Raw genomic sequence first — 12,908 nt, forward strand, 5'->3', positions numbered from 1 at the left:
CACATGTAATAAACGCCTCCGAACAAGCCAGGCCTTCTGTAGGTGGCCATTTAAATTTGAAGAATTAAACCAGAGTGCTGAACTCTAAAATTTGCGTATAGGGAGGTGGCATACACAGGATGTGGTCAGTAACTTAATGGAGTGTACTGGGTCCAAATTTGTGAAAATAAACTAGTTATTCCCTTTGTTTTCAGAGTATCTATCAGAAAGAGAAACAAAGGTCGATATTAACAGTAAATGATAATACTTTGTATTATGTAATTGATAAATGGTACTTCAAGGGGTTCTAATTTCTTTTAATTAACATTTAGGGCTTGTCAAGAATGATTAAACCTGCTAATAGGATCAAAAACGCATCCTGTATTTTTTTTCTGTCCTTTAGAAGTCAGGCTGAACTAAGTGGGCAAAACAAATGAAAGGTTTCATAGCATTTAGACGTAACTCACCGTTTTCGCCGTTAGAAGGCTTCTCTCATGTTTCCTGGTGGTGCATGCGTCTGACCTGTGGTGCCTGTTCTCAGAATGATCAGGTGCTCCAAGGCTCCTCGGTGGAGAAGGGCGAGTTCACCTGCCCCCTGTGCCGGCAGTTTGCCAACAGCGTGCTGCCCTGCCAGCCAGGCCGGGCCCCGGAGAGGGGCGTGTGGCACGGCCATACCAACAAGGGCCTAACTGTGCTTGTCAAGGAGGTGGAGGAGCTACAGGACCAGCTGGGTGCTTTTCCAGTAAGTGCCGCTGTATCTGCCTCCTCCCTCCTCATATACCCCTCCCCTACCCACTTCCTAGCATGCCTCCTCAAGCTGCTCATTCTTCTCTGAGGATCATCCTGTCTACAATTGTAGGGTCAACCTTCTTTTGGGCTGAAGTGAAATCAATCTCGAGCCTCTAGTTGTGCTGAAATAATGACGCATGCCTCGTCGCCTCGGCCTCCGTGGCGATGACGACTCTCCTTCTCAGCGCGCTGTCCACGCGCCATTAAACCGAAGCCTCTGTCGTGTCTCATCTCGGCTCCCCTGAGGATGAGAATCTGAATCCCTCTATCCACTAACGTTTTTCTTTCAGACCGAATCCAATCTGACTAAGGAAATGGAGTCTGTGATAAAAGACATCAAGAACACGACCCAGAAGAAGTACATGGACTATGGAAAGACCCCGGGGTCACCTGACAATGACTTCCTCTTCATGTACTCCGTAGCTAGGTGAGCTGAGTATAGCTCATCCCCTGACTTTTCACAGAGTGAGATGTACTCCATCCATCCATCCATCCATCCATCCACCATAATGAATAGGCTAAACTTTATTCTAGAGAGTTGTGTGCTCAGTAATCTCAGAAAGCTCAGAATTTCATTGGCTGGATTGATTAGCGATTTTATTTTTTATTTTTTGGTAAGTTTGGTAACCTCCTCGAAGGGCTTTTCTACAGGGTCATACTAAGAACCCAGGTTACGTTGTGAAAACAGTCTGGAAGAGCCATTTGTGATGCATTTTAAGGAAGAGAGAGCTTGGTGATTAATACCACGGGGAGAGTGTTCCTGCATGACCTGTTCATCAGCCTGCTTAATGCACATTATTAACCCCGAAGGCATCCGTCAGTCTCCCATTGGCTCTAGTGATGGTTATTCCCTGTATTTCTTGCCATCTCTGCCTGAAACATTCATATGTTCAGAAAACACTCGCAGTAAGGCAACAAATTTTTAAAAATAGCCTTTAGTCTTCTTATTAGCACCAATTTAAGGAGAGGTGCAAATCAAGTGCTTTTTTTTTCCTGTATGGACCGCCCGCTCGTGTTCCCTCCGCCTGTGCCAACCCTGCACATCCTCTCCCCCATAACCTGCCAGCTTTCCTAAATGCAGAAAGCGGCACGGATTGCCTGAGGAGTGGAAAATTCTTCTGTCGCACCAGGGTTCTTATCAGCGGCAGGCAGATGGAGCTCTGTGCCGCCACATTATCAATGTGAAATTGCTTTTTTTCCTCCCAGAAAGAGAGGATTAGCTTCCGCCTCTCCAGCCCTACAGAATAAGCCCATGACTTCGGCATAATAACACCCCACTCAATTTGCTCTTATTTTAGCAACATATGCAATGTATAAATATCGTCATCATTTAAAAGCTGTCAGGGTTTTGTTCTTAAATGAGCAGACTGGAATGTTACCTGAGATGTTGGTATTATGGGCGTCTCATTGGAGTATACCATTGGTCAATCTGAGTCAGGTGGTCACACAGTGGTGTTTTTTGTCATGTGATTTTTATTCTTTTCTTTGTATCTAATTGCTCAGAGAAAGCAAGGATATATTTTTTTAGGAAATGCTAGTGTAAGGTAAAAGGGGATGGGTAATTTGAATGTTGTAAAAAGGAAGAAAAAAATGTAGCATGGCACTCCATAGAGTGTCACAGCTGGAAGGAAATCCTGTGTGATGACATTTCCCTGACGCCGTTATCGTCTCAGGCCTGCAGTGTGGATAAGCTGGGGGTCCGACCGCTCCGTTCGAGCTCATGATCTCTGCACAGTCATATTACTCATATCCCAGCCGTGTTAAGCTGACCCGTGTGGCTGATCGGATGCTGGTGCCTCCCTCCTCTGCAGGACCAACCTGGAACTGGAGCTGGTGCACCGCGGCGGGGACCTGTGCTGCGGGGGGGCCAGCGCTGCTGCCAAGCGCTCCTGCCTCAGTGAGTGCAGCTTCTCTCCGGCCATCTTGGTTGTTTTGATGCTGCCGTTTTGGGTGAAGTTCAGGTTGCAGGAGTCACTTTAAAACGCTATGAATTCTGTTTATTCCAGGTCAGGGATTTGCACACACAACTTGATCATAACCAAGTTTGTTCCTTTATATATTTCCCCAAATTACGTTCTCATCACGTAGGTTAGAATTAGGAGACTTGGGGTACAACCTAGCATACTGTTAGCAATCTGACGCTTTCACCGACGACTCTAAATCTGACGGTCTGATGTTGGTTGGTTACCATGGTGAACTCCAAAACGGACGGAACATTTAATAACCTTTGTTGCAGACACAAGTTTCAAAATCTATTAAAGGTGGCAGGGAAAGGGAAGCCATGTCCCCCTCCCAAGTGAGCTGTGTAAGACATGCTGTCAGGAAGGAGAAAACAAATGGGCTGGATTTAGAGAGATGTGCGGCCAAGGCAGCCATCGGCCTGTGGAATGGAAATGAAGGATGACCGATGGAAGTGCCTGTGCTCATGACTTTAACCTCTTTGACAAAACCACTGAAGGCTAAATGCTTCAGCTAATGCAGCAGTTGTGTACAAAGTTTTAAAGCAGTCAGCGTTGGGGTTTTGTTCAATTTGGTGCAGGTTTGGAAGAAAGTTGTTGCAAAATGCCTTACAAACAACATCGCTAAGTATGATTTTCTGAATGGATTCATTTCTGATTTACAAGGTCCCAGTTTGATTCGATTTTCAGTTCCATTAGGGATATTTCAATTGCAATGCCAGTTTTGCTTGGATACAAAATAGATTTTCAGAGAATGTTGTAAATTTGTACAAAGACCCCTCCAACCTGGCGCATCATTGAAAATATTAACATGTGCATTACGAATTAACCCCAAAGCAGCTACATTAATACAAAAACTTTTTATTTAACGTGACTGGTAGGTTCGGATAGGTCGTTTTTGCAGATTGCACGTCTAGATAATGTCTCATTAAATGGTTTTGGAGATTTGTGGTATTTCTGCAGTTTCTTACATACAAGTTTGTTTTTGTCCAGCTCTTCACTGTCCTCATATTTCTAAAATCTGAAGTATAGCTAGACATCTTTCTGTAAGTTTGACTGAACCCGCAGTTGAGCAGCTGCCACCATCTTTATCTGCTTCTGTGACCAGATATTTTTTGCTGTACAGGCAAGATTAATGGGCTTAAAGCATCACACATCCACGGGAAAATGCCATAGACAGTAAAAGGCAGATATATAAAAAAAATCTGTCTTGGAATTTCATGAATCAATATCGGATTATGCAAAGGAAGATCGATTCGAAACAGAAAATCAGTTTTTTTTTTCTTCAAAAACCCAGCCCCTCTCGAAAGCTTAGCATTTCTAAACCTTTCTAACATCCTCCATAGATATGTGGCATATTGTTGCTGTCCAATGAAAAACATGTATCCATTTAAAAACCATTGTTTCTGGAGTATGAAAAAAACTCATTTTCCCAGAAACTACTTTACAAAATAAATCTAAAGCAGTCCCTTAGCACTACAAACAGAAGCTGAGACATGGAATCTTTACTCAGCCATCATTGAACAGTTGTAAATGTTAAGTGTTTTAAATGGACTTGTGTAGATTGTTTGTGAGCAAATATGTCTGTGTCAACAAGATACAAACTAATTTCACTTAATATTCACAATTGACAATATTACTTAGCTAGCTATCTTGCTATTAACGTTATGTTGTTGTAATCCATAAATGAAGTAATTCATACAATCATGAATGCAAATGTTAACTAGCACAAAATACTAGTGAAACGGATAACTTCATAAAACGTAATTTTATTGGTCAGTTCGACACTTTCAGTAAACAGAGGAGAATAGGTGTACTGCACCTATAGTAAAAAGTCACAGTTGTGAGAGAGTAACATGGTTGTCATCAGTGACAAATTGTTTCTAGGCTTGAGTGTGCTGGCATTGTTTTACCTTCCAGAGCAAACATTATTGTACAAAGGTGCGATCGGTCAAGCCTGTTGTTGTTTGGGCTGTTTTACCTGAAGAATTCAAGCAGACCCAGCAGCATTGTTCAAGGAGTTTCTTCAGATGAAATGGATCGCAAAAATTCTCCGTACCCATTGTCATTGAGCCCTGGGTAAAGTTCGTTTCTAAGGATGCCCTGAGATTCATTTATGGATGCAGGGTACTCCATGTCGGTTTCCATTTGTCTTCTCCCCCCTCCAATGGCAAGGGTGAAGAAGCATTCAGTATTGAAGAACCAGCCCAGGGAGGCATGTGTGTCGAATCTGTCGTGGGCACAACATCCTGGTTATAATGAATCTACATGTACGGCTCTAGGCTTATTTATAGAGGCACATGCGACCTATTTCCAGAGGGCGGCTGGGTGTGTGTGGAGTCGTACTTGGAAACCTGGTATATCCTTCTACAGTGAGCTGTAGGTCTAGCGCAGGCAGGGAGGATGAAGTCGTCAAGAGGAAAACTGGTGATTCGGTCACGCGGGCATCACTGGTCCATTCCGGATTGATAGAACAGCAGAGAAAATGATAGGAAGAGAGCAGGGCTGTTATCTGCAGTCAGAGGGCATCTCCATTCTCGCTGCTTCTGTGCTGGTAGCGGCAGATAGGCCATGATCATGGGGGGCATCTCTGCCTGCTGTGCCAGTCTGTGCATCCATACGATGGGGTCCATAGACTCTTTGCGTCCTTCGACACTGACCTGTTGAGGCTTTGACTAGGAATAAAACTGCTATCCAGTGATTTCAAATACTTGAGAAATTGTTTGGGGGGGGGGAGGGAAATGCTTTGGCGTCTGTAGTAAATCATCCATAGTAAGATCGTGGAGGATGTCCACAGATGAATCATCGATGTAGTGTCGTGTCCTTCGTGTACACAGCCGTGGTGCAGATGGCGATGACGGCGGATATGACCACGCCGGTGACGTCAGGCCGCAAGATGCGCGTCAAGGTGACGGGGGTCTTTTCTGGAGAAGGCTGGCATGTGTGCCGGCAAGCTTCTGCTTTCTGTCACCACCCTAGGGGTGGAGAGGCGTGTGAATTTGGGGCGTGTTTATTTGAGCTGATGGAGGCAATGCTGGGACGACGGCGTTCTTTCTACGAACCGCCTCGTCCCCGCACACCAGCATCTGCTGTGCGAGTGCTGACACGTTTATCTTGTAAGTAAGCCAACCGCTCAGGGCCAAAGCCTGCAGAGGATGCGAGAGCCCATGTCGTTTCACATCAGTAACTTGAAATTTGGACAAAGACACTCGATTTTTTTATTTATTTTTTTTTTCTGGGGTGTTTTTCTTTTGCCTGTAGAGGGCACTATTGCTCCAGTTTTTCCCTAATTCTAGTAGATATTGCGCATTCACAGTCAGACAGCTGTTGTAATGTGATTTTGCTGTTCATCGCATGTGTAATGTTAAAATATGACTGCAGGCTTACAGTTAACATCTAAAGGAGGTGTTTGAGTCAGGATTTTGCTCCGTCTTCCAGCCCATCCATCCTTTTTCCCAGTGCTTATTCTGGATACAGCTCACAGTCCCGGAGAGAGATTCTGATTGCTCTGGGCTTGCTAAAGAGGCACAATTACTCCTGTCCAATTCAGCATTTCGCTACTTTCCTCTCAGTGTTATACCATCTGCATATTAGACCCAGTAATTATAGTAAATAAAATAAACTGTTTATGACTTTTTCAATCAAGGTGTTAATTTTCATCATTTAAATTCTGGAATCCAGCTTGGATGTGTGTATCCTGTAATTGCTATAGTAGCTCAGTTACACTGAGGCCATATGGAAATGAAGTAGATTAATGATTATTCTGGCATTAATAGGATAAGGTTGGACAACCATCATAAAAACAGTGAAAGTGACATTTTCCCAGATGAAAATGTAAGTGTTCCGTAGCCTTCACAGCTGAAGAAAGGATCACTGGCAGTTAGCAGTATGCTAAGCTTTTGCCTTTAGGTTTCAGCAACATCTGACTGTTTTGGTTCCCACTGTATGCATTCAGGTTCAAAATGCTCACCTCTGAATGCACACCGGCCTGATTGCTTTACATGTGCCTATGTGAGCATGTTCAGTTTTTCTCTTGCTTTTTTTTTTACTTTTGGATGCAGTTTTGAGCTTTTTGAAGTGAAATAGTTTTATATATAAGTTTATATATAAGTTTTATATATGTTTTTTAAAGCAGTTTTTTAACAAATGTGTTTTTCTTCCATTTTCCAAATTGAGTGCTGAGAGCAAAATTACTGCCTGAAATGTTTGTTTATGGGTCATGAAAAAGCTCTGTCGTTTACTCCAGTTATGTTGAATAATTGAGGCAGCATCTGGAACTAAGTTCACTTATTCACTTTGGCTCCGCTTTCATCAGTAATCATTTGGGATTAATGTTCTGGCATGAGCCAGCATCTTGATCTTGATGTGGATGTTCTGTAGTGCTGTAGTGTCAGTGAATGGTTTTTGTAGTTTGTATTGGATATGAAATTCGATTACAGTAAAATCCCATTATAAAGGACTTCAAGGGACCTGGCAAAACAGTCCATTATATCCAAAGTCCGTTATATCCAGAGTTGCTGTATGCCCAGAACACAACTACAGGACACCATTTACTAATGCCACACCCCAGCAGACACACACTTGTGGTATAGATTATTATGCTGTACATGGAGTAATCCAACTTTACCTGACCAGATGCGTGACTGTTAATAATTCCAACTATGTATCTGCGCTGTATATCACCGGCACGCCACACGCCTTGTAGGCGGAGCCTGCATGTCCGTTATAACAAACAAAACTACAGCTAAAAGCGGCCCTGGGGGGCGAATTGTTTGTCCGTTACAAGTGAAATTTTGTTATATGCGAGTCCGCTATATCCGATGCTTTTTCTGCATGTTCTTAAAGGTGCACGGCTGGGACCAGAGGACCTCGTCTGTTATAGATGATATTCCGTTATAGCGAGTCCACTATAATGGGATTTTACTGTAGTTAACACCAGATATCCAGAGATTTTTGAAAATACTCTGAGCTGTATCCTTCTGAAAAGTGTTGAAGTGAAAGCAGAACCTTTAAAAGCCCCGTCCTTGTTCCCTCCTCATGACATGGCCCCCTCCCCAATTTTGATCTTGCTACTTATAAACTCTTGTCTGATCGGTCACCTGGTCACCGTACACAGGGGTAAACTGTAATCCAGCACGGCAGACATGGGGAGCTGTTTTCAGTAGCGCTGTCACTACCAGGTGAACAGTGTGCAACACAGTGTGACTGCTGCATATTTGCTAAAAAAGAAACTAATTTGCAGTCGGCGAAATGCTTTCATAAACAATGTTCAAACATCTGTGTGGATGAAGATGAAGTTTTTCTTTGACAACTTGTTTTTAATGGAAACCCAGTGGTGTGGATGTGACTTTACACCAGTGGTTCTCAAACTTTTTTTCCTGGTAACCCCCTGAAAAAAACATTAGTCTTGTGACCCCTTTTGATATACGGCATCCACAGTTTGAGATCCACTGTTTAAGGCATTGTTCTATCTGACCTATCAGTGCTAAGCATCTACATCTAGCTGTGACCTCCAGCTGAGACCTTTGACCAGCCAGCATATGATTTTCACTTTGACTCTTAGTAGCAGAGCTGGTACATGATTGAGTAGCATTGTAGGTATATACGCTTTTACCATAACCCCTGACTGTAAACGTCTCCACTTGCCTTTTGTTGTTGATTAGTCGCTGTTTCTGTGTCTTTCTGTGTGTCTGACTAATTTTTCCCCCTCGTTTTTGCTGTTCAGATCAGCTCTTCCATGTCCTGGCCATGCATATGCGTCTGTACAGCATCGACTCGGCCTACAACCCGTGGACCCGGTTGACGCAGATCTCCTGCAGCAGACATGCTGAGTGAGTGCCGAGCCTTGCGCTGCCTCCTTGCTTTCACTCCTCACTGGGTCTCACACTGTCACCTTCACTCCTCACTGTCACCCTCAGTGTCTCACACTGTCACCCTCGCAGTGTCTTGTGCTGTCACCTTCACTCCTCACTGTCACCTTCACTGTACCTCACGCTGTCACCTTCACTCCTCAGTCTCTCACACTCTCGCATTCACTCCTCACTGTCACCTTCAATGTTTCTCAAGCTGTTATTGTCCCTCCTCACTGTCACCCTCACTGTGCCTCACGCTGTTTCTGTCACTCCATACTGTCATCCTTTCTGTCCCTGCACATCATCTCCTGCCTCTCCCCCCCCCCCCCCCCCCTCCGTGAAACTCCCAACCATATTGAGGAACTGTGATGACAGTAGGGTGAAACTCGCAGCATGGTCACCATAGATACCAGCGATTAGCCGCATCCGCTGAATTGCACAGCGCCTTGCTGAGGGCAGAGTCCCACCCACGCTGGTCTCGCTGCATTGAAACATGCTTTCAGGACCGCAGCAATCAGTGATTCGATAGAAAATGTCTCTTTCTGGGCTCTGCATCGAGTCACGCTTTGTTAAAAATTAGCCGTAATGGTTTTTCCTCTAAAAACATTAGTATGTTAAACCAAGATCTTGTCGTTTTTAGTGCGAGCATCCCACTTTGGATCTTTATGTGTTCTTTCCCACTTGCAAAGCACTTAGTGCTGTTAATGAATTGACCTGTCGCCGCCCCCCTTCACACTCTCTCTCCCTCCCTCTCCCCCTCTCTCATCTCCTCTCTCTCCTTCCCTCCCTCTCTCTCCCCCTCTCTCCCTCTCGCCCGTGTGAGTGCAGTGCCGCTCGGCAGGAGTCGTTCTGTCGGTAAAAAAGCAGGGAACCCTTGTTAGAGGTTAAACAGTGGGCGTCTGCTACACAGCGTGCGCTGGGGTTTCAGCACCCTGACCTTTCCCTCCAAACACAGTTACATTTCGTAGTTACATTTCGTAGTTGTATTTGGAGAGAAGGCCCGATAAATCAGTGCTCTAGTATTCATCTGGAGTACAGCTTGTTATCTGTAAGAAAGACCCAAAGTTTTATCCCAGCCAGACTTTAAGGCTGCAGAAGCATCCAGAGTGTTTATGGGTGTGTATTAAGAAATCTTTCAAAAAGATGTTTGGCTCTGGGCCTTATCGAACATTTAGAGGAGAAATGTCAGCATTTCCAAGGCACTGTCCTTGAAAACTGTGAAGTTAGTAAGAAATATTTAAATGATTTTTCAAAATGGAACATCGTCACTTCTCCGCAGCAGCACTTGCAACGGCGGCAGCCCTGAGGTGCCAATGCTGTTCAGAGACGTCCCGTCACTCCTCATCATCTTCGTGTTGACTATGCCACAGCCTCTGCGCAAAGGTAAATTACCTTTAATGGTTATTAGGCCAAAGACTGGTTCTGCTGCAGTCAAAAGGTGCTGTACGACTTTAAGAGCTCTCCTTCCTAGTGACCTAGGCTAGCTCCACCTCCGATTGTCCTTCAGCATTTGCTTAGAGAGACAGGCTTCAATGCCTTATTATTCTTTAAATTGACTTTGTTTCTCTTTTCAATTCCGCATTGATTAAGCCAAAACAAACATCGTTACAGTGCTTGTCGAGGAGCGGAAAATTGATTTTGACTTGCCACAAAGAGACAGGGCCGAAATGAAGACTCTTTATTAGAGCCAGGGTGTCAAAATTGAGGTCAGGACCAGCCCAGTGTCTGGTGCTAAGAATGAGCAAGGAAAAAGAGCTCTGGGGGGCTGGGAGGGGGCTAAGCAGGCTGTGCAGCATTGTTTATGGCAGTAGAGGGGTCTGTGTGCTTCGGTGTGTTGCTGGAGGGTACAGGGAGTATTGCCAAATGCCGGTCTCTGGGGATGGTGAGGGCACTGGAAAAAATGGTTGTGCATTTGTACAATCAGAAGCAAGACACACACTCCTTATGGGTAACACCTAGATGCTAATGGATATTTATCACTCCATTACAAGTATACTCATTGAGGAAAGTCAATGGGCAGATTTCAGCCATCCTGTGAAATGTTTATAACTAAGACACTGTTGTGAAGATTTTTTTACTTTTATTGGTTGGATTTGGGGTGACATACTGTACTAGACTTGATACATCTCAGATGCCCTGTGGGAGAGTCGCTGTCATCAGTGAAAGGCTGTTGCTGATCATGCGTTAGGGCAGCCCAGGGGCTCAGTGGGTAGCACAGTAGCCTCACCTCCAGGGTCCCCCATGCTGTGTGGCTTTCTTCTGGGCAATGCAGTTTCCTCCTACAGTCCAGTAACATGCAGGTGAATTAGTGACCCATAGGTGGTCGTGTGTCTTGGTCTTGCAATGGATTAACATGCCGTCCATGGTAGTAGGGTGATCTTATGCAACCTCAAACTGTCCTTCATTGCATTGTATAGATATATGATGAACTCACCTACAAAATAAATAGAGCAGAAAGGTACAATTACTGCTGCCTGTCAAAGTCATAGCAGGTTTGTAAAGTATGATGTTGGATCCTGTCTGTTTTCTTTTGTTTTTCCCCCATTTATTTCCCAAAATAAATAATATTGTCGTAAAAACCTTCTAGCACTCAGAATTTATAATTACTGGATTTGCATTTCTTTCATGAAGTATACAGTGGTAAATAAAACACACTCACTTTACTCTTTTGAGATCGCCAGCAGATAGTGGGTGGGATTTTACACCTACACCCACATATCTATTCATAACGTAGTGCATGGGCTTAAAGTTTGTGGTAAAGGGATGTAAATGGGTACTGTCCTCATTATGAATATTTAAGATGGCTGGGTGCACTCTTGCCTTGTCTGTGTGCTACCTGCAGTGGGCTTCAGACCCCTGTAGTAACCCTGACCATTAGCGATTGGATGGATGGGTGGATCTATGGGTAATATCTATGGGGTTGTGTTCTGAGATGCTTGTATATGTCTGCTTTTTCTTTAGTGTTTTTACTGTCCTTTTGTCGCTACAGAACACTTCACATGCGTGGTGAAGGTGCTGTACACCCTGCAGTTCACCCAGGCCCTTGCTGCACTGTGTGTCAGGCTCGGTCCGGATGAGAGGCAGGCCTGGAGCACATCCGGAGCCCTCAAGAAGGTAACCAAGGCCTGGACCTCGAGCCCATGTGGACCGTCTTCCATATGTAACATTCTGAGCCCAGCTAGAGCAGAGAGCATCTCCAGTTAATTGACTTTCCAGTTCAATTTATTATTTTTTTTATTTTATTTTAAAATTTGTCAGGTTATATGCAAACCTAAAGCTATACTGTGGCTAGTATGAAATTTCATATAGCTATTAAATTAAAACCAGTTTTGTGCAATGAGGAAAAAAAAAGGCACAATCTTATGAAAAAGGTTAAAGTGTGTTTTAACGGGTCCGGAATGTAAATTTATGGTTACTCTGTAATATATGCTTTCATTTGCAGAGACATTTGCATTAAAGTTGTATTATAGATATGATGCCCAAAATATAAAAGAAATTATTAGACAAAAGCTCATGCTAAATTGTTTCTTTTATTGTGTTTTCAAAACCTTCTTGTAACGTTTTTTTTTAATGCCTCATCAGACGGTGTCCTTTTTCAGGGAATATAAAGGATTCCTAACAGTCCATGTTTAAATCACCCACGTGTCCTGCCATACCTAATTCTTACACGGTTGGGAATATAAAGACCTTAAATTGCACCAGAGGGGAACATCAGCTGGGAAAATGGAGCCTTGAGGCATGACATGCCCCCGGCCATAAATCTACCACAGGGAGGGGGGAAATAGATAAGAGGGCTGCCATTTTTGTATTCTTTTACTGTCGGCTTGATAAATGCTGGCTGCTTTACCTCACATGAAGTATTAGTCAGACCAGCTGGATTTCATCTCAGCACTCATCCTGTAATGTTTCAGCACTTGTCAGAGGTCAAATATTTGGTCCATAAAAAGATGGCCAGCTTTCTGTATGTGAATTATAATGTGGTATTATATACTGGGGGGACTGACCTGAAGACTGGGCAAAGAGGAATCCTTTGTACTGGGGTCTGCATCGTGTGTAATGTAGGCTAGCATATCTCAGGGCTGGGTGTAGTTATTGAGAACGTTTGTATGATTACTGTGTTTTTAGGAGGGACCGCAGTGGTATGTTGGACTTCATGTCATGGCAGGATGTTAGTTTTACGTTTGTAGATGAATGAAAAAAAATCCTTAAAGATTCCGTTATTTCATCAATGAACCAGAAGTAAGAAAAGCAGGAAGGGGCTTCTTGTGGAAGCGGAATTTGTTTAATTCTACCAGTGGAGAGTGAGGGCAGCGAGACCCGACTACAGTCT

General features: G+C 43.8%; 1 protein-coding gene across 5 annotated transcripts in view; it reads left to right on the forward strand.

The window, feature by feature from the left end:
- ubr3 (ubiquitin protein ligase E3 component n-recognin 3) overlaps positions 1-12,908 on the forward strand; it is a 55,342-nt gene that overhangs the window by 34,299 nt on the left and 8,135 nt on the right. For 3 of the 5 annotated variants that reach the window (XM_049012045.1, XM_049012017.1, XM_049012027.1), the window contains 6 exons: positions 521-721; positions 1,059-1,195; positions 2,580-2,665; positions 8,452-8,557; positions 9,858-9,961; positions 11,568-11,692. In XM_049012045.1, coding sequence (XP_048868002.1) covers positions 521-721; positions 1,059-1,195; positions 2,580-2,665; positions 8,452-8,557; positions 9,858-9,961; positions 11,568-11,692 — 759 coding nt within the window. The remainder of the gene's footprint in view (positions 1-520; positions 722-1,058; positions 1,196-2,579; positions 2,666-8,451; positions 8,558-9,857; positions 9,962-11,567; positions 11,693-12,908) is intronic. The other 2 variants (XM_049012025.1, XM_049012035.1) reach the window with 1 other exon arrangement.

The sequence above is a fragment of the Brienomyrus brachyistius genome, chromosome 1 (genome assembly GCF_023856365.1).
Source record: "Brienomyrus brachyistius isolate T26 chromosome 1, BBRACH_0.4, whole genome shotgun sequence".
In the NCBI taxonomy this organism is placed as follows: Eukaryota; Metazoa; Chordata; class Actinopteri; order Osteoglossiformes; family Mormyridae; genus Brienomyrus; species Brienomyrus brachyistius.